Source organism: Phoca vitulina, unplaced genomic scaffold (assembly GCF_004348235.1).
Source record: "Phoca vitulina isolate PV1807 unplaced genomic scaffold, GSC_HSeal_1.0 scaffold101, whole genome shotgun sequence".
Lineage (NCBI taxonomy): Eukaryota > Metazoa > Chordata > Mammalia > Carnivora > Phocidae > Phoca > Phoca vitulina.
Window position 1 is genome coordinate 526,504 of NW_022589804.1, and position 22,388 is coordinate 548,891.

Below are 22,388 nucleotides of genomic sequence, written 5' to 3' on the forward strand. Positions count from 1 at the left end.
GCCCAATTTCAAGCTATATTAAAAAGCTGTGATCACCAAGACAGCATGGTACTGGCACAAAAACAGACATATAGACCAATGGAACAGAATAGAGAGCCCAGATATGGACCCTCAACTCTATGGTCAAATAATCTTCGACAAAGCAAGAAAAAATATGCAATGGAAAAAAGACAGTCTCTTCAATAAATGGTGCTTGGAAAATTGAACAGCTATATACAGATGAATGAAACTCGACCATTCTCTAACACCATTCACAAAGATAAACTCAAAATGAATGAAAGACCTCAATGTGAGACAGGAATCCATCAAAATCCTAGAGGAGAACATAGGCAGTAACCTCTTCAACATTGGCCACAGCAACTTCTTTCAAAATATATCTCCAAAGGCAAGTGAAACAAAAGGGAAAATGAACTTTTGGGACTTCATCAAGATATAAAGCTTCTGCACAGCAAAGGAAACAGTCAACAAAACAAAGAAGCAACCCACAGAATAGGAGAAGATATTTGCAAATGACACTACAGATAGAGGGCTGGTATCCAAGATCTATAAAGAACATATCAAACTCAACACCCAAAAAACAAATAATCAAGTCAAAAAATGGGCAGAAGACATGAACAGACACTTCTCCAAAGAAGACATACAAATGACTAACAGACACATGAAAAAATGTTCATCATCATTAGCCATCAGGGAAATTCAAATCAAAACCACACTGAGATACCACCTTACACCAGTTAGAATGGCAAAAATTGACATGGCAAGAAACAACAAATGTTAGAGAGATTGTGGAGAAAGGGGAGCCCTCTTACACTGTTGGTGGGAATGCAAGTTGGTATAGCCACTTTGGAAAACAGTGTGGAGGTTCCTCAAAAAATTAAATGTAGAGCTACCCTATGACCCATAATTGCACTCCTGGGTATTTACTCCAAAGACACAGATGTAGTGAAAAGAAGGGCCATATGCACCCCAATGTTCATAGCAGGAATGTCCACAATAACCAAACTGTGGAAAGAGCTGAGATGCCCTTCAACAGATGAATGGATAAAGAATATGTGGTCCATATATACAATGGAATATTACTCAGCCAACAGAAAGGATGAATACCCAACTTTTACATCAACATGGATGGGACTGGAGGAGATCATGCTAAGTGAAAGAAGTCAAGCAGAGACAGCCAATTATCATATGGGTTCATTTATTTGTGGAACATAAGGAATAGCATGGAGGACATTGGTAGAAGGAAGGGAAAAATGAAGGTGGCGAAATCGGAGGGAGAGATGAACCATGAGACACTATGGACTCTGAGAAACAAACTGAGGGTTTTAGAGGGGAGGGCGTGGGGGGATGGGTTAGCCTGGTGATGGGTATTAAGGAGGGCACGTACTGCATGGGGCACTGGGTGTTATACGAAAACAATGAACCGTGGATCACCACATCAAAAACTAATGATGTATGGTGACTAACATAACATAATAAAATAAAATTAAAAAAAAAACTAATGATGTAATATATGTCAGCTAATTGAACATAATCATAAAAGAAGAAAAAAATGATAAATATATGTAACTTTCTCCTGATAGATTCCTTTGTATAAGGATCCAGCTACAGAAAATTCTTTCATTATTACTGCCGTTGTGACTTGGATTTAGTAATATGTCTTTCCTGAGTTTCCAACAGATTCTCATCCTCATCGTTATTTGTAGATCATTGTGACATTTCGTACATGATAATAGTTATCTTGGGCCTTCTTGACTCCAGGCTAGAAATAACATTTATATTGTATACCCTCGGTTTTCTCTGTTCTCTTCTTTGCCAATCCTACCTGCAGAAATTTTGTTTTGATATTTCCAGAAACCCTTGTATCATCTAAAGTAACTTAATAAAACAAAGTCATATGATAAAAAGACATTTTATGAATAATTTGACAAATGAAGTTCTCAAGATAGCATTTCCTATGAATATTTTATACATCAGTTATCATTCTTTGATTAGTTTTTCCTTTGGAAAAAAATATGGGATATTTTTCCCTAGAGAATCATCTTTAGAATCAAAGCCATATATCTTTTTTCATAGTTTTCTTTTTAAAGCATTTCAGTGTGCTTCACATTTAATGCTTCCCCCCCCCCCCCATTTCCTTAGAAAATGTCTCTGAGGTTATAAATTTAGTCATGGATCCCTTATTGTCAAAGAAAAAAAAAAAGCCATTCCAAAACACTTTTTCTGAATTCTTTTCAAACAATTTGCTGTCCTATTTTATTTTGTCATCACATTTTAAAAGCTTGGTCTCATTTGACATTTTCAATTTCTATCTTGTTTTCATTCTACTACAGTTTGACTCTCATCATCACCATCTGTTATGAGCTGAATTATACCACCCCTGGCTGCCTTTATAGGTTGAAGTCCTAATCCCAAGCACCTCAGGATGTGATGGTACTTGGAGATAGGGTCTTTAAAGAGGTAGTTAAGTTAAAATGTGATCATTAGTCCTTATCCAGTATGACTGGTGTCTGTTCTATAAAAAGAGGAAATGCAAACACAGACATGTAGTGGGGGAAGGCCATATGAAGATACTGGGAGAAGACGGACATGTGCAAGCCAAGGAGAGAGGAACCAACCTTGCCAATACCTTGATCTCAGACTTCTAGCCTCCATAATTGTGGGAAAATAAATTTCTCTTGTGCTATGGTACATGGCAGCCCTAGCCAACTAATCTATCACCCTACAGATCATGTTTCTGATATGATTACAGTGACCTCCTCGTTGGCATGATGATAGAACTGAAAGATAGGGATTTTCACATCAGACTAATGAAATTTTTAAATTTAAAATCTTATTTCCATCAATTAGAAGCTCTGAAATATTTAGTCTTTCTGACCTGTTTTCAAGCTTCTAAAAAGGGGATAATAAATACCTACTTTAAGTATTAAGAAAGATAGTGTAAATGGAAATGGCTTGCAGAATATTGAGCCGAGATTAATGAAACTTGTGTTTTATTTCTTTCCTACTGTCCAATTAGCATGTTTCTTTAATTCAGCAGACCGCTGCTATATTGAATGACATAAGTTAAAGATAATTTATTTAATATTTTTTCTTAAACCTTCCACAAACTCTTCCTCTCCCATCTTTATTCTTCTAGTCAGCTCCTACCTCATTTAGAGCTGATGACCTCCCCTCATATTTCAGTGAGAAAATGGAAGTAATTGAATCAGAAGACCCTAATTTTTCCAACAGCAAGTTTACAAATACACGTGCATCTACATCCTATATTTTATATCCATTCAAGCATAAAGGAAGACCCATCCCTAGTCGTTGCAAAGGCCCACCTCTCCACTGGGCTTTGGACCTCAAATCTCAAGAAGCTTTCTCTGGCAGAATTTCCCTCTCATTAACATGTCTCTTCCTCTGTAGTTTTTCATTTCCACTGGCATACAAACATTCGTTAATATCCTCTCTCTTTAAAAAGGAATACGAATTTTCAATTTCTTCCTTGGTCCCCTATCCCCTTCCCCGCTTCCCATCTCTCTGCTCCTTTTCTTGTCAAAAGCTTTCAAAAGAGTTGTGTAGAACCCACTTACTCTGGCTCCTGATGCTCCTATTCTACTATAACTGTTGCTCTCAGAGACACAACTACCCCCATGTTTTCAGACCTGATAGGTTCTTTCTCTCCCCACTGTATTAATCTCTTAAGAGCACTAGATACATTTTTTCACTTCATTTTTTTGCCTACACGGCTTTTGTGACTTATTATCCTTGTTGCTCTCCTCCCTCATTGACCAGTGATTCTCATCCTTCCTTGCTGACTCACCTGTATCCACTCATCCTTTTGATAGGGTTTGCCAGACTGTGGCTTTTCCTCTATTTATTCTGAGAGCCAGGGTGTTCTCCCTCCACTCCACTCACCATATCCAAAAAGGACCCTAATATATCCAAGAGAGAACTCTTGATTCAGTTTTCTTTACTAAATTCATTACTTGCCTTGTCTTTTCTACTTCAGTAATGGCCCCTTTCTCTTCCCTAACGCTCCTAATCCTGTCATCTTGATTTCACTTTTTTTTTCTTTTTAGTATTAGATACATTTATATCATCATCTAGTCCAGTGACACATCCTGTTGGCTTTATCTCTGAAATACATGTGGGCTCAGTCTCATTCATAAAAACTCTGTCATCACCCAACTGGTTGACATCACTATCATCTCTTGTTTGGACTAGTGCAATAGAGTAATTTATGTCCCTATTAAAGTTCTGGCCCCAACAATCCATTTATCACAGTAGTCAGGATAACTTTCGAAAATGTCAATCATCTTAAAATTATGGCACTACCCTGATAAAATCATTTAAAATCTTTCCACTGTTCTTAGGCCTCTGCTGATCTCTGCTGATGTCTTTAACCTCATCTTGTACCAGGTTCCCTATGGATGCAAGATGGTAAACACTATCTTTTGTTTTGCTGGTTTCCCTGAGACAAGCCAAGCTCTTTCCTGCCATGGGCCCTTTGGAATTGTTCTTCTCACTTCCTTAAATATTTTCCCAAAAGAATTTTCTGGCTGACTCCTCACGAGTCCAGTGTCAACTTATAGCTCATTTCCTCAGAGAAGCCAGTCTATCTAAATTGGAAATTTTCCAAGTAATTCTTTATAAAATATATATTTTATATCACATTATAGTGCTTAATTGGATTTTGTGTTTATTTCTCTATTTCCTGGTTTATTTGTGTTTTCCCCTTCTAGAATGCAAGCATCTTAATGGCAAGACCTTGTCTGTCTTATAACTGTGCACTAAGAACTTTTGTATACTTTTATAAAAATATATTAATTATCAAAGCTACAACTTCAGATAGCTACTAATATTAGCAGAATTTTATGGCTGAGAAAGGGAAGGCTTAGGGGACAATAAGCAGTTTGCCAGGAATCATGGAGCTAGATGTAGCAGGCTTGGGATTCAAAATGAGGTATGTCTTTGCTAAAATCTGTGATCTTAATCACATGATTCATTGCCTCCTAGTCTCCTGATTTCCAGCTTTTTGACAAAAGCCCTGTTCATCCCTTCGACCTAATATTTGGTGCTATTTCAGCCACTCTGACCTTTGGCTCTCTAAATAATTATGGTGAGGACCTTCCTATAGTCACGCTGCTTCTGCCTTCCCTGGTTAAATATCCCCCTGTCATGTTAAAAAATTCCATTCTGTCTCTGAGACCTCCTGCTTGGCACCACAAGACCTTGAAATACTTTTCTCTCTACTTCGCAGAAAACTGTGTCCTTGAGCAGGTCACCATCTCTGGTCCCCAGCTTCCTTATTTGTAAAGCGAGGGGTTCGGATTGATCTTGACATTCTCTTTCAGATTTAAAAATTCAGCAAAAATGATGACAACTCATGTTTCTTTATCCTCTTTCATTTAGAATTTTTAAGTTATCAATACTTTAAGCAATTTAATTCCCCTACTACTAAAACAAATTAATCCCGCAAAGAGTTGGGAGATGTCCCACATTGTAGGAGGAATATTCTTTAGGTTATTACAGTACATGGCTTCTTCATCAGCTAATAGGGTGCAATTCAATTCCCTTAGATTAATATTTTACTCCACCACAAAATGTTATTGATAGCCCAGCAGATGGCTGCCTGCCTTAGAATTATCATACCACACTTTAGTCTAGTAAGTATTTAATGAATGTGTGCTATGTGCCAGGGTCTGTGTTAGGTGCTAGACTCTGTGCTGGATGCAAGAGTGGTCAATACATAGACCCTGTCTTCAAGGAGCTCAAGACTTATTGGGAGAGAATGAGAAAAACCTACAATTGGTCTAACCAAAGCCTACTGATATAAGAGCTCAATTGAAAAATAACAGCAACAACAAAATTAGCCATGGGAATATGGGTAAGTATAACTATGATGTTATAGCTGCTCCCTGTTCTAGGGAATTAATTCTGCTTTAGAAAACAAACAGGGAACATTTTGAAAACTGGTTACAATCCAACAATATGAAAAGATACCAAGAAACAGCCAGGTCCTCCTCTGCCATTCCATCTGATTCCTAGAGCAGACTTAAGACATTTCTCTGGCTTCTGAACTCACCTCCTTCTATAACCCTGGGATTTCTGCCTTTCTGAGCAAGCTTCAGCCTTGCAGTCAGCAGCAGGCAAGCAATCTGCTGTTCATTCCTAAAGCTCCAGGGACCTGCCTTCTGCCTGGACTATTTCTAGGCTGCCAAGTTGGCAAGGCACTTGCTTTATGGGCATGTGGATCAGGGCAGCCTTCTTTGCAGGATGGCCTAGGGGATGCTTGGGGAGTAGAGTGGAGGGGAAGCCTCAGCAGCAAATACAGCCAACAAGTCTCTCCAAAAGATGTAATTAATCTGTAGCTGTGTTGTGAGGCAGGCTTGCCATCCCTGGAACATTCTGCTTCACGTTGGTACCTAGCTGGGATTCCCATGCACTCAAGAGACAGGCTACAGGATGGGGTGTTATCTATACTGAGGAACACATGGAAAATAAATAACAAAAGCACTGTATGAGCTTTTAAAAGTCCCTTACACTCTATTCCCTTTACAACAGCTAGTCACGGTATAATGTGTTATAGTTTTTAAAGTGTAAACTGATATTCCTATGAGGAAGGCAGTATTATTAATGCCACTTTATAAGAGGAAAATAAGGCTGGGAGAGGTTCAGCAACCTTCCCAAGGTCACACAAGTATCACAAGCCAGGACATGCTCACAGGCCTCTGATTGCAGGTGTCAGGGTTCATCCACTAGAGCACTTCTCTTCCCCACTTATAATCCAGGGACCAGACCACGAGCTCCTAGAGGCTGGGTGCTGGACCCACCTTCTCCACCTCCACCGTCCTTCGCCCCTGAGTCCCGGGCCTGCCTAGTCAGGCTGATGGAGAGCCCCACCCACCTCAGAGGGGGGTTAAGAATCAGTGAAAACTTAAGCTTCTGGGCACTCTCAATGGGAAACCTCCCCACTCCATTTTCAGCCTTGTCTTTGTTCTCCTTCCCACCCCTGCACCCCGCTGCTCCCCGCCCCCCCCCCCCGCCAGTTGGAGCTTGCTAAGTATTTCTTTTTTACCAACTTGTTCTTGGAGTCCCCTCCTGCTGCACTAATCCTGCTGCTCTGCTGGTGCTCAAAATAACCACCTCTTCTGGCAGCCCCTGCTCCCCTGTTGAGGGAAGAGAATATTCTTTCTCTCTCTATACACATCTTCTGCTAACTCTCTAAATTCCTTATGAAGAAGCATATAGTACAGGTTAAGGACACGGGTTCGTATCCTGACAGATGACTTCTCCTCTCTGTGCTTCAGTCTATTCATCCCTCAGCTAAGGATGAAAATGGCCCTTCACTGGTAGGACTGCCCGTCAAGCCACGTGAGGCACTTAGCATTCGGGGCACAGTAAGCCCAGTTAGCTGTGTTCTTAGCATCTTTTTTTTTTTTTTTTTTAAAAGGTTTTATTTATTTATTTGACAGAGAGAGAACACAAGCAGGGGGAGTGGGAGAGGGAGAAGCAGGCTTCCCGCTGAGCAGGGAGCCCGATGCGGGGCTCGACCCCAGGACCCTGGGATCACAACCCCAGCCGAAGGCAGCCGCGCAACCGACTGAACCACCCAGGCACCCCCGTGTTCTTATCATCTTACTGTGTTTTAACTTTTGTCTCGTTCCTAAAGGTTTTTTGTTTTTTTTTAACCTCATGCTTCTGTGCCTTTCTTATTTTGTTCCCTATGCATCGAATGTTTTTACTACCAAAATTCACAAGTCAAAAATCCAACTCATTCTTCATAAAGCCACCAGTCATAAGAGTATTCCAAACAAGAGACCCAAGAGTTCATTGACTAGGCAACCTGTGCTGGGCTTGGGGCAGGTGCTACAGATCTAGGGGTTGAAGAGGACAGCTCCTGGGGTCCTGACATTTTGGTGCTCTTCTCTGCTCTTTCACATACCCCAGCCTATTAAACCACTCTGACTCAAGACTTTGACATCTTGTTTTGTGTTACTTAGCTATTCACATATCTGGACTGGGTGGCTTTAGGTATTTAGTGACTCCTGCAGCCTGATGGCCTAATACAGCACATGACACAAAGAGGGTACTTATTGTGGAACTAACAGATGAATGCATGCATGCATGCAGAGGTGTGCTTGCTTTTGCCCATGTGAGTCCTTCTTGAGTGATTAGGTGTCAAGGAAAGGGAAGTATTTCCAAAGCTCCTTTTCTCTGGCTCTGACATTTATCCACATACACCATCCGGCAGGCACCCATGCTCCTCTTCCTTCCGGAGAAAACTATAAGCATAAAAACTCCGACTTCCATTGCTTAAACATTGGCTTTGCTTGATGGGTGTTGTAGTGTTAGGTTGGTTTAAAGTCTCAAATCCCTCTATTTTTAGCCAGATTTATGCCCCAAATCTGGTCTTCTTAGAGAAAAAGAAGAAATAACACCCCAACCTATTCTTTCTTTTAGGGTAATCACTCAACCTTCTCTTTTTGCCAGAGTTGTTTTTTTTTGTTTTTTGTTTTTAACAAACCTGAGAACAGCTAGAGTCCCTTGTGAGACCTTATTCTGAATGGCAGAGGAAAAAAATGTAACTACGAATTGGACTTATTTGTCAGTTACCTATTAATCATAACTAAAAAACAGGATTAAACTGTCACTAAGAAACCTGTGAAAGCCCTGTAATTGTGCTAATGCATTCTATTGTCATTTCTTAAAAAAAAAATATCCAGAATATTATAGAATCCAGAAAGGACCTTGGAGCTTTTATAGCAATCCATTCTTTTTTACAGATAAGAATACTGCAAAACAGAAAGTAAACACACCGATGCCACCAACGAATGAATAAAAAAGGCCATATAAAAACAATTAACTTCTTAAGTGACAAACATACCATTAAAACTTAAAAGATAATTTTAAAATGCAGAAAATATTTGTAATGTTTATGATAAAAGGGCCTCCTTTTAAAAATATTATGAAGAGCCTATACACTTTAGTAATAAAAAGGCAAAAAAAAAAAAATATATATATAAAATAGCAACAAATGTCAACAGATTTTAGGGAAAAAAATCTATAATATGTACAGGAAATAGAGAAATTCAAATAGATATTTTTCTACTTTTCAGAGTAGCAGAGGTTAATAAGGCTGATGACCTCTCTCTCATGCAGGTGAAGGTGAAGGAAATACTTTTATTCTCTACTTGTGGGAATGTAGTTGGCACAATCATTTTTGAAAGGTAATTTGAAAGGTAACCTACAAATTTTAAATGTATTTAACCTCTCACCTTTCAATTCCAATGTTAAGAATTTGTTCTTTAGCTATACTCACAATATTCAAAATTATATATATGGTACATGTATATACATATATGTATATACACACATTGTCTAGCAAAAAAAAAAAACAGAGAGCGAGAAACAATCAAAATGCCTGTTAAAAAGTGATTACTAAATTAAAGTGCATCCATATAATGGAATTTTTTTTACACATTTATTGATTCATTTAAAGAGAGCAATGATGAACACATAGCATGTTAATGGTATCTTAATATTATAATGAAATTAGTGTTGACCTTGTGGAGCCCTTAAGCTCTGTCTTAAAGTGTCAGTTTGTTCCATAATATGAAGGAGCTAATAAAAGACAAAATTTGGAAAGTAAATTTTATTTGACCTGATTTAAAATACCTAAGTTTGAAAAAGTTACAAAATTTGTTAAAAATCTTAGCAAAATGTTTTCAATTTTGATGGCTTTATATACTTCCTTAGTTTTTTGCTTATTGCCTTTGCCTACAATATGAAGGATTATGCTTTACTTTCCGGATAGCAGAGAATCTGTGTCTAACCAGAATAATTTCCTATATTTTATGTTGACTTTATTATATTCCTGACTATTTAAGAAAGAAAATCAGGAGGTGCCTGGGTGGCTCAGTCAGTTAAGCATCTGCCTTTGGCTCAGGTCATGATCCCAGCGTCCTGGGATTGAGCCCTGCGTCTGGCTTCATGCTCAGCGGGGAGCCTGCTTCTCCCTCTCCCTCTGCCTGCCTGACTGCCTACTTGTGATCTCTCTCTCTCTCTGTCAAGTAAATAAATAAAATCTTAAAAAAAAATTAAAAAAAAAAAGAAATAAGAACAAAGGTTTCTCTTTCCTCACTTGTAAAAGAACTAAGATTCTTTATAATCATGTTACCTTCTTTTTTTTATTTTAAAATGTTTTACTGCCAATTTGATTAAATATATAACCAAATATTGTTTTTCAGGCACCTATAATCCCATCTTAATCAAGTGTTCAGTTCTCCTCTGATAACTTCTTTAATTTCTGTCTTGCCCACATCAGATCCTAAATATAGAAAAAGTTAAATAAATCTTTTAGAATATCTTTTACACCTAAAACTCTCTGTCATTTCTTAGAGGGTTCCTGGAAAAACCACAAAACTTTGTTCTTTCATCTTATGAAAAGAGAGAGAGAAATAAGTAGGTTTATTTCTTAGTTACGATTGTTGAGTTACATGGGAAGAGTTCTCAAAGAGGAAGAGATACTCAGCCTTCCTTAGGTTAAATTTGTATAAGTAAATGACATTAATATTCATTATTATTAATATTCATATTAATGTTAATAATAAGTAAATGACTATTAATTGTCTTTTAGAAACTGTATGCTTTATGGGAAGTTCCTAAGATTCATCAATGCCCTGACTGTCCATGATACCTTTCTATTTATGAGTCCTAATGGTGCTTTGCCTGATATTAAACAGCAAGAGAACGGTGTCATGTCATAATTTCAGTTATTTAAAATGGGGTTAACTAGCCCATAGCCTTCTCCTTTTTTTCAGAGAAGTTTTGGGTTCACAACAAAATTGAGAGGAAGGTACAGAGATTTCCCATCTACCTTCTGCCCTGACACATGCATCACCTCCTCCATGAGCAACATCCCTCCCCAGAATGATACATTTAGTACAACTGATGACCCTACAATGGCACATCATTACCTCCCAGAGCCCATAGTTTACATATGGGTTTACTCTTAGTGGTATACATTCTTCAGGTTTAGAAAAATATATAACAACCTATATCCATCATTATAATATCATAGAGTGTATTTTCAGTGCCTTAAAACTCCTCTGTGCTTTGCCTATTCATCTGCCCCTGTTCTCACCTCTGACAACCACTGATCATTTTATAGTCTCCATAGTTTTGCCTTTTCCAGAACATCATAGAGTTGGAATTCTACAATATGTAACCTCTTCAGATTGGTTTATTTTACTTAATAACATATATTTAAGTTTCCTCCATTTTTTTTATGGCTTAATAGCTCATTTCTTTTTATCTCTGAACAATCCACTGTCTGGATATAGCACAGTTTATTTATCCATTCACCTACTGAAGAACATTTTGGTTACCTCCATGTTTTGGCAATTATGAATAAGGTTGCTGTAAGCTTCCATGTGCAGATATTTGTGTGGGCATATGTTTTCAGCTCCTCTGGGTAAATACCAAGAAGCGTAATTGCTGGATCATATGGTAAGAGTAGGTTTAGTTTTGTAGAAAGCTGCCAAACTATCTTCCAAAGTGGTCATATCATTTTGCATTTCCACCAGCAACGATTGAGAGCTCCTGTCCCACTCTATCCTCACCAGTATTTGGTGGTGTCATTGTTCCAGATTTGCGCCATCCTAATAGGTGTATATATTGTTGTTTTAATTTGCATTTCCCTGATGACATGATGTGGAGTATCTTTTCATGTGCTTACTTGCCATTGTATATCTTCTCTGGTGAGGTATCTATTAAGGACTTTGACTCACTTTTTAATTGGATTCATTTTCTTCTTGTTGAATGTTAAGAGTTCTTTTTATATTTTGGATTAAGTCCTTTATCAGGTATGTGTTTTGCAATCATTTTCTCCCAGTCTGTGGCTTATCTTCTCATTCTCTTGATAGATGATGAAATTCTATAAAGCTTTCAAAAGGAAAGTAGATCTACATGTACAGATGTGGAAACATATCTGAGATTATTAAGTAGGAAAAAAGTACAGAATTATGTGCAAATACAATTCTTCAGTGTATATTGGAATGGTGGAGTGAGGCCTCTCTTGTTAATTTGTTCCTTTCTCTACTTTTCTGAATTTCCTAAATTGCAGACTGGATTTGTAGCATTTGCCAATTTCATGGTATAAATACTCCCACCATGGCTAATTTCAAACCATAGTTTGAGGTCACTAAAGCAAAGTGGGGAAAAGATGTCCATATTAGATCTTGCTAGCCACTGTGGGCTGGCTCCAGCACACTCTGGATGGGAGAGATGGTTACAGATAGGCATGGTCTGGATAGACTTCATGGAGGAGGTGAAAATTGAAACTAGTCTTAAAGATTGTATAAAAATTAGATAACTAAAGGAAAATATGTTCCAGGTTTGGAGAATAGTATAAGCAATGCATAGAGGCAGGAAGGAATGTGGAATATGTAGGCAAATATATTCAGCATCTAGTGGGTACTCAATAAATATATTTGTGAATAGTTGAATGGCAGTGAATCAGCCATCTGAATGAGAAGAGACTTGAGAGGTATTCCAAGTGGTAATCCATGGGTCTCTACCCTTCATCATGGTGTTTTTTCCTCCCTCTCCATCCCCAGAATCTTCATCAGCTTGGCTCTGTGGGCTGAGTGAGAAACTACTTGGCCATTTGTTTATTATTTTTCAGTTATTTTAATAACCATACTGATATCTAATAGTAAGATAGGATTAGCAGAGAATTCTAAGAGGGTAGAAAATTTTAATTTTCTAGAGGGGAGGGGGTGGGGGGATGGGGGTGGAGGGATGGGTTAGCCTGGTGATGGGTATTAAAGAGGGCGTATACTGAATGGAGCACTGGGTGTTACACGCAAACAATGAATCATGGAACGCTACATCAAAAACTATTGATGTAATGTATGGTGATTAACATAACATAATAAAATAAAAAAAATAAATAAACATGACATGATAGTTGTCTTTAAATATTTTTAAAGGGCTGTCATGTGGAAGAGGGATTAGAATTTTTTTTTTTTTTTTTTTCCCTTGTCTTTGCGAAAGGGAAGAAATTAAAAGGAGGAAAATTTCAGCTCAGTACGAAAAATAACTTTCTACTAAAATGGACTTTCTGAATGCCATCTTTAGAGGTATCTACTCAGAAATTGCACAGAATCCTCTCTAGGATCTTGTGGCGCATTCCTGTTTATATGCACCTCCCAACTTTGAACTATCCAGATTGCAGTGTCCATGAAGGCCAAATCCATATGCTATGTTTTCTTTTTTTTAACCAGTAGAAGTGGTCCAGTGCCCTGAACAGAGTAGGACCTTAATAAACATTTATTGAATATATGAATGTTGAATTTACCTTTCTATATATTTCAGCAGGAAACGAAAGGTTGTGTCTGCAATGCAGAGTTAAAGTAAACATTTGTACCAATTCATATTTATTCTTTATTTAAAATAGAATTGTTGAGCTAAAAATTAACAAAAAAAAAAAAAAAAAAGAGTGGCTGAGCGGCCTAAAAGCCACGTATCTGCGTAATGGATCTATCTCTGTTAAACAAACATGCCTCGAGACACTGATTTCAAGTATAGTATTTTCTATGAAGACAGATACAGGCAAGCTAGCTGAAGATCAACTTTTTTTTCTCTCTTCTGGCATATAAATATGGAATTCTGTGGTTTGGCGGGGGTCAGCAAACTTTTTCTATAAAAGGCCAGCAACTAAATCTTTCCCACTTCGTGGGCCATATGGCCTCAGTCACAACTACTCGGCTTGGCCTTTATAGTGAAAGCAGCCGCAGATAAGACATCAATGAATGATTGTGGCTGGCTTCCAATCAATCCTTATTTACAAATAAGGCAGGAGACAGATTGGGCCTATAAGCCATAGTGTGCTGATTTCTTGCTTAGAGCATCAAGGTGTCTAGAAAATCTAGAATTCTTTAAAGTTCATGGGACACTAAAGATCAAAAAATGCCAAGAGTTAGCAAGGACAATAGGATGTAAAAATGACTTCATAAAAAGAGCTCAATCTATCTTTTCTGGTAAAATGTTTTTCCAAACCTCCTGCTCCCTCCTTTCTATACGGGTATAGGTACTTATGATGTCATGTTAATATCATAATTTTGGTGCTTATACACTTTCTTAAAAACTGATTACTGAATGAAACTTGACTTGGGCTGTTACTTAATTTCTATAAAATTAGAGCTGTCCTGCACAATAACAATCTGCCTAATAATCTTCTAGGCTCACGGTCACTTTTTTATCTGATGTCATGTCCATGTTCCTAGGGAAATGAATGAGTTAGAAATGGTGATAATTTGAGTAAAACACTTATTTTCAGTGTCAGTTTCTTTATCTTTAAAACAGGAAAAATAGAACTTGTTGTATTTACCACAGAGAAGGAAAGTATTATCTTAATGGCAAGTATAAATCTGTGCCTTTTATTCAATGGAGAAAATTACCTAAGAGAGGACCAAAAAAAAAAAAAAAAAAGTCTTACAATCATCAGTCATGATTCAATGCTTTACCTTCTCCTCTCTTCTTGAAGAATTCCAGAAACAGACAGCTGACCTTCCTCCAAGTACTTTCTCTTCTGCTATCATCACCTATGATTAAGTCTAAACCTTTACGGATAAGGCATTGCACATGTAACAAAGAGGAAGAGAGATAATAAGGGTGAAAAAGGCTCCAGGAGCATTAAGTCACTTTAAACAAGACGGTTGGGCCATAGTGCATCATGTCTGGAGAGCTAATCATATAATGCTCAGGCCGATGGTTGAGATCAAAGACCATATCTGCTTCTATGTGAGGGTCTGAGATTGGAAAAGAAGAAATAATAATAACATTGGCAGAGAGAAAGAAAATGTTTTGAAGAGAGATGTAGCAGATTTGTGTCCTGCCCAGATGTCCTTAGATCCCTTGTGCCAGCTCTGTGCACCCACCTCTCTGATTCTACATGTTTGATTCCCAGCCACAGGGCCCTGCCACATTCAGAAGACTGCCCTTGGGCACTGGAGCACCACATAGCTGGTCTGGAATGGACTAGTACCTGGGAGCTTTATAGCTCCTACCTCAGGGCAACCTGTAACCAATGACTATTTGATATGTTAATACAAAAACTCAGTTCCTTTGTTTTAAGGCAAAACAAACTGAGGTGTAATTCACACTCTGCCAAAATCTGGCTGAGTCCGGGACTTCAGCTGAAATCATACTCTTATTTGGCTTTTTTCCCCTTCTTACTGTGCTTTACCCATTCTCTTACTGGTTTCTCTTTAATAAAACACTTAAAACATTTGCATCCAAATCCTTAGTTTCGGGTCTGTTTCCGGAAGAACCTGATCTGAGACAATAGACTGTACCATAATTTCTTAGCTTTTATGTAATAAAGTCCCACTACATTTAACACCAATAAGCACATAATTTATGAAAAAGTGTCAACCAACCTGTCAACGAATGCATGGTGAAGAAGAAAAATGGGGTCGTTGGCAGACCCCTGTACCTGAGACATTGTCCCATTCATATAGATGTGCAGGGCGTTGTGCATACTGCTTTGAGAGGCATCTGCTATCCCAGTAAGTGGACTAGCAAATCCTGTTGGCAACAAGAAGATTGGAAAGGAAAAATCAGTTTGCACCGATAACTGAAAATCTCAATGATTATCTCATTTGGTTTGCAACTACACTCGGGCACTTAACTCCAAGTAATAAAAATCTATAATAAAATTCATTCTCTGTGGGGATTCCTTACATTTTGCATGCCTACTGAGTATTTAAGAAATCTTGGTGGAATTGAAAGCTGTTAATCTGGGTACAGTGGACTGATTAACCAGATGGAATAGGTAGAGCCAATCGTATTCCCTCCTGTTGCTTCTGCCTATTATTTCTCCATTAGATACTGCAAAGGAATAAGACCTTTTTATACTAATCAGCGTGGTCGCTCTCCCTTCAGTCTTTAATGGCACTTAGAGCAGATCTCTCCAGCCAGTTACATGTCTCCTTGTTTCCCAGTTCTGGTGGTAGCTTTTAATTTTGGTTTCTAGTTTCAAAGAAAACAGAAAATTTGTGACCTTCCCTATCACAGCCTGGAGAACATCAGGTCAGAATGTGTTTGAGTTTGCAAACCATTTATTTCAAAATTAATCAGAACTCCATTAAATGGTTCCTTTCATTGCATCAGGAATACTAATAGTGGGAGAATAATGATAATACAAGCTATTATTTTCTGAATATTAATTGTGCTAAACGCTTTTGGTGACATATGTCCTCCAACCTTTTCAGCAACGCTGTCAATTAAAAATTATTTATCTCCACTGGAAAGAAGAGAAAAAGAGAAAACTGAGGCTCAGAGAAGTTGAAGTCCCCTAGGCAACACAGGGAGTTGGTAGAGTTGGAATTTTAACTTTGATCAACTAAGCTTCAATACCTGAGCTCTGGCTATTTTGCATTCTCTTTCACACAGTCCCTGGGAAGAAGAAGAGGAAGATAGCATTTCAGAGTTCATTCAGGCAAAACATAAAACATAAATAGAACTCAGATTCAGAACCAGAGAAAGAAGTCCATTTAGCAAACTTAGTTGGGGGAATATGGCCAAAGGCATATTATTAAATTTCAGAATTTAGAAATATCATACAGAAACTGGAAGATAATAATAATAAAGGTAGGATACACACAGTGAAGGCACTATGATTTGGGCAGGGGAGGTCTAGCTAATTTTATGCAACTAGGATTATTTTGTTGTCAACCTGTTCATTTTCAAAGGTGCAGCTCTTGACTTCCACATTCGATGCTTTGTGCCCTTCCACCATTGTGGCTGAGTATTCCTGCCCCTCAATTTGTGATTTTTTTCCCCTCTCTTTTTGAGCTTTTTGTGCTCATTCTAGGAGATCATGCTAAGCCTGGCTCCTACTGGGAGCTTAGCCTAAGAACATGCACTTCTCTCCCCTCTCGTCTATGAAACTTTTGTGATTATATACATAAGGCCTTTACGATATGCAGGGATTTTTCTAAGAGCTTGACATGATTAATTTCATATACCCTTCAGAGTGATCCTACAAATTAGGTACCTTTATCATCTCCATTATATCAGTTTGAAAAAAAGGGGCTTAGAGAAGTCAAGTAACTTGTGTAAGATTTAGAAACAAATAAGAGAAATTAAGGTTGGGACACAAGCTTGTTTTCTTCTAGAGCTCAGGCTCTTGAATGTAATGGTTTACTGCCTTTCCTATGTAGCAATAAATCCTGCATCATGGAAGACAAACTTCTGTACAGCAATGGTCTTTAAGCTTTTACCCTTGATAGCACCAAATGAAAGTTTTAAGACCACATTTTATATGTGCTCTCACATATTGTTAAGTAGATCCAGATTATTTTAATCCTAACTGTAAATACTTTCAGAGGATATAACTTCAGATATATTGCAAATAGTATAAATGTAAAACTAAAAATTTAATACCACTTTTTAAAAATGTATCTACCTCATACATGATCATCCATATCAAAAATACTTAAACAACTCTATTATCATCTGAAATTTTATGAGGTTTTCTTTTTTGACTTCATCTCATATTTGTATTCTACTTTCCCAGAGAAACATACCTAAATATTATACAAGTTATGCTTGATTAAAAAAAAAATTTTCTGCAATGAAAATAGGTATAAAACTTAAAATTACTTTTCAAAAATTTCATGGAAACATTAATCTAATCTGGGTTAATTTATCACTAAATATTTTAGCCATAAACAACTTATCAAAATCACACAAATATATTAAAACATTTTATAAAATATTAAATATAAAAAAGTAAAATTTTATTGAAAGTTTATTTCTTAATAATATTCGTGAAAGATTGTTAATTAAAAATTAATGTCCAGGATTAATATTATTTATTGCTGCAAAGGGATAAAGTTTAACATAAATCTTATTCTAAATATCAAAAACTAAATCTGGGTCCTGAGAAAACTTTGTTCTCAAAAATAACCACGTGGAATAAAAGATTTTTCATAGTAATCTCAATTATTTGAAGTCTCTTTTAGTTACATGCCAAAAATGACTCACTGATCCAGCATCAAAATAATGTGTTTCATCAGCTGACAACACAATCAAGAATTCTTTAATGAAAGCAATCTTATAAATTACGAATTTATTTACAAACCTCATGACTCGCAAGTTATTCGCCACCTAGTCATTAAAGTCATGCCCTTTCGCAACACTGGCACCAATATTTTGAATGCTCTACTTGTTTGGCACCCTCACAGTTTTTACCCCTTCAGAGAATGTGCTCTGTTGAGAATGGATTTGGGATATGTGAGAGGAAGGCTTTTCTCCTGAAAAGTAGAAGAAAAGTACTGGGGAAGGGGCAGAGGAAAAGGAGAACCTTCAGGAACTTCCCCATTCAAGATTCATTTTAGAAAAATATAATTGGGGGGCGCCTGGGTGGCTCACTCGGTTAAGCGTCTGCCTTTGGCTCAGGTCATGATCCCGGGGTCCTGGGATGAAATCCAACATCGGGCTCCCTGCTCAGTGGGGAGCCTGCTTTTCCCTCTCCCTCTCCCCCTGCTTGTGTGTGCTTGCTCTCTCTGTCAAATAAATTAATTAAAAAAAAAAAAAAAAAGAGGGCGCCTCGGTGGCTCAGTTGGTTAAGCGACTGCCTTCGGCTCAAGTCATGATCCTGGAGTCCCTGGATCGAGTCCCGCATCAGGCTCCCTGCTCGGCGGGAAGCCTGCTTCTCCCTCTCCCACTCCCCGTTTGTGTTCCCTCTCTCGCTGTGTCTTTCTCTGTCAAATAAATAAATAAAATCTTTAAAAAAAAAAAAAAAAGAAAAAAGAAAAAAGAAAAAAAAAGAAAAAGAAAAGAAAAATATACTCGGGAGGAGGACCTGGAAATAAATTTGCTTGACATATTCTGTACCAGGTATCCTGTAGAAAGTCTTAGTGACCCTGCAGTAGTGTGTCTATCCCAGTTTGAAGTTACTGCCATAGAGAAAAGATTTTTAGAGCTCTGCAGACCTGACTTTAAATTCTGTTACTCACCAAACGTACAGCTTTTGGTGATAGCTATGCTTTTTGAGCCTCAGTTTCTTCATTGGTAAGAGAGGGAATAATTAATGCCCATCTGGATTCTGATGAGGAATAATTTTGATAGCAGGTATGAGGCAGAATCTGGCACAAAATAGATGCTTCCTGAGTAGTACCTACCATTTCTATCAGCTCATTGCATTTGATCAATGGGTGCTCATCATGAAAGCTACTAGCCAAGAATATGATGAACTCCCACTGCAGAAAAGTCTCTTTTGCCACAACTACCCACCATCAGGACCCATCCCATCACCAGACACCTCTCCCCTTCCTAAACTCCATTGCTCTACAGACCCTGCCTGCTGCTTGCCCTCATCCAATGTTAGGATGATATTAGAAAGTAGGACTGCATTTGTATCACTGGTCTCAGCAAGGCTTAGTATTTCTTTACTCACTTCTTTGGCTAAATTGCCAGATACTGCACCTGGGAAAGCCTCCAATGTTATTAAGAAAGGACATCTGAATAAGAGGCACATAGAGTTTGTCAGACTATTGTGATACATGCTCAGAAATAGTTCAAAGATACAGGTTGAACAAATACCCAACCTCTTTGTGATAGGTACTAGATTATTAATATAGATAATCTTTTTATATTAACTCTTTTAAATGAACTGTGCATATCTTCTTTCTTCAAATAGAATGGAAATGCCTTCGAAGTAGGGACCAAATCTTTTGCTTTGATTTTCCACAAAGACAGAGACTCTCAAATCGTTGTATTTAAAAGAAAACCAAATATAAAATATGTTTAGATCCTTCACTTAACCCATTCTACAGAGACTGGGAAAAGGAAAGATACATTTCTCTCCATAAAATCTTAAGGGACCCTCAAAGTGCTCTACTCTGCTGCTTATTAAGAGAAAAATAGAGGAAATGTCATGGACGTGAATAGTATGAAAATATGAATAAAGATTTTCTATTTTACTTCACACAATTCATTTTTTGGCTGCTAAATCCCCTTGGAAAAATAAGAAAGGATTACACCAATATCAGTAGGTTCTCTTGCTGAGATTTTAATTCTCTTTTGGAAGAGCAGGTCAAAAAGGAAATTCTAGGCTCCAAATAAAAACAGTTTATACATCAAGCTTTTGAAATATCTCTTATGTACCTGATCTCATTTGAATCCCTGGGCTACCTGTGATATAAATAGTATCATTGTCCCAATTTACAGATGAGAAAACTTAATTTTATATAGAAGTTACACGTCTATTACTAACACATCTAAATTCAAGCTAGTCATGGAGGGAATCAGGGAACCGAAGATCGCTCTGACTGGTTTCAAACCTGTGATTTTTGGTATATGGCAGTTGGGTTGTATCTGTGCTGACTTGCTGATTCACCTCAGAAGCCTCTTTTTCCTGTAGACTATCAAGTGAATTTATGAGCTCGCTGTTTACTTGTATTAACAGCATGATGCAGAATGCGTGACTGCTTCACTCTTGTCCGAGGATTCCCCAGGATGGGAAGTCCAGGAGGCCAGCAGGGACCTCGTTCGCAGTCGCAGACACCAAAATGGCTGCCAGTTCTTCGGGAAGGGAAGTGAGGGTTGCCCAGCGCGCTCTGGGTTAGGCCTTCATGTCTGCGTGCTGCATTCCTCTGGGAAATTAATGACCACAGTTTCTGGCTGATCCCAGCAATACAAAACTTCAGCTCGTCAATCTATGGCTTTTCTCTTTCGTTTCCTCCCCAATAGTACTCTGGAGAGTTTTTCTGTTTGGTTGTTTGCTTTTTAATATTGAAGCCTCTCTCCAACCCCTGGAGATTCAGATTTAATTGGTATAGAGTGGTGCTCAGGCACTTGGAGTTTTAAAAACACCTAAGTGATTCTAATGTGCGAACAGGGTTGAAATTCACTGATTTAGGATAAATTGCTTTCCATCCTCCAAACCTGAGCTCACAGTTTAAAAACTTTACCTCTGAATGTATTATTCCCTTCACTTGAAATTTTCTCCTCCTATATTCTGGAAGTCCAAAAATGCTTCTGCCTTTAAAAATCACACACCACACACTTCTGCCTTAAAATATTTTCTTGTTGGGGCACCCGGGTGGCCCGGTCAGTTAAGCCTCAGACTCTTAACTTCAGCTCAGGTCACGATCTCAGGGTTGTGAGATTGAGCAATGCTCAGAGCAAAGCCTGCTCGAGATTCTCTCTCACCTTCTTCCTCTGCTCCCTCCGTACTCATGCTCTCTCTCTTAAAAAAAAAAAAAAAAAAAAAAAGATAAAATATTTTCATGCTGATAACTGTTCCGACGTGTACCCTTGAAAATGATGTTTAAAAAAATTTAGCAACTACTATGTGGCAGGTACTGAATGGGCATTTTTACGCATATCATCTTATTTAATTCCGTATGCTCCTTTCTAGGAAGATGGGTTATAGATGATACACTTCATCATGCCTAGTAGATTTTGAAATGTGAAAAAGTACGTATTTAATCTTCAGAACAGAGTACATTTATTTGATTTAATTTTATTTTCAGTACATCTCAAACCTCTTTTAATATTTCTTAGAGTTTCAGTGATATAAATGGAGAAAAGAAAGCAAAAAGATAGACAAATGTACGTTAGTGCATCTGAAAATTGAAGCAAAGTGACTGTCAGGCCCCCTGTCTACATTCCCTCTAATTAGTCTCCTAATGTGCAACTTAATTCAGGAACTATGAAGAGCATAGCCCCACAAGGTTATACACAATGAATTTAAGGGGTTGTATTTGATGGCTGAGTACTTTAAAAAGGTTTATAATTTAAAATACTTGCACCAGAAGTACAATATTGCAGATCAAAAAAAAAAAAAAAAAAAAAAGATCTTGGCTCTAAGCAGGTCCCTAGGTATAATGGAAGCATTAACTTTCAATCCAATTTCAAGCTTTCTCAAATAAAGTACTAGCTCTACAGCCATAAATGTAATTAATTAGCATTTATGTTTATTAGAAAATACTTTTAATTTGACTCTGGAAATTCCTTCAACAACAGGGAATGGAGCAATGAAACAAATGTAGCAGTGGGTTATTGCTTCTTACCATATAATTATTAGATGGATAGTTAAGGTCACAAATGCTCAACAAATTCCATGGTTCTCAAAAATATGGCCCCAGAGCCAGCAGCATTAACTTATAAATTTGTCAGAAATGCAAATACTCTAGCCCTCCAGAGAACTATTGAATCAGAAATCAGTGGGATTTACCATTTACATCAACAAGTCTTCCAGGCAATTCTAATGCACACTAAAATTTGAGAACCACTGTTTTAATTATTTTCGTTGCTTGCACAAAGACTATGGATAATTAGTCATAGTCATCTCCATAAACTCAATAAAAGAGAGCAACAGAATT

The 22,388-nt window shown here is 37.7% G+C and overlaps 1 protein-coding gene across 2 annotated transcripts in view; it reads right to left on the reverse strand.

Annotated features, from left to right (window-relative positions):
• TYR (tyrosinase) overlaps positions 1–22,388 on the reverse strand; it is a 111,292-nt gene that overhangs the window by 57,421 nt on the left and 31,483 nt on the right. For both annotated transcript variants that reach the window (XM_032397658.1, XM_032397659.1), the window contains one exon: positions 15,432–15,579. In XM_032397658.1, coding sequence (XP_032253549.1) covers positions 15,432–15,579 — 148 coding nt within the window. The remainder of the gene's footprint in view (positions 1–15,431; positions 15,580–22,388) is intronic.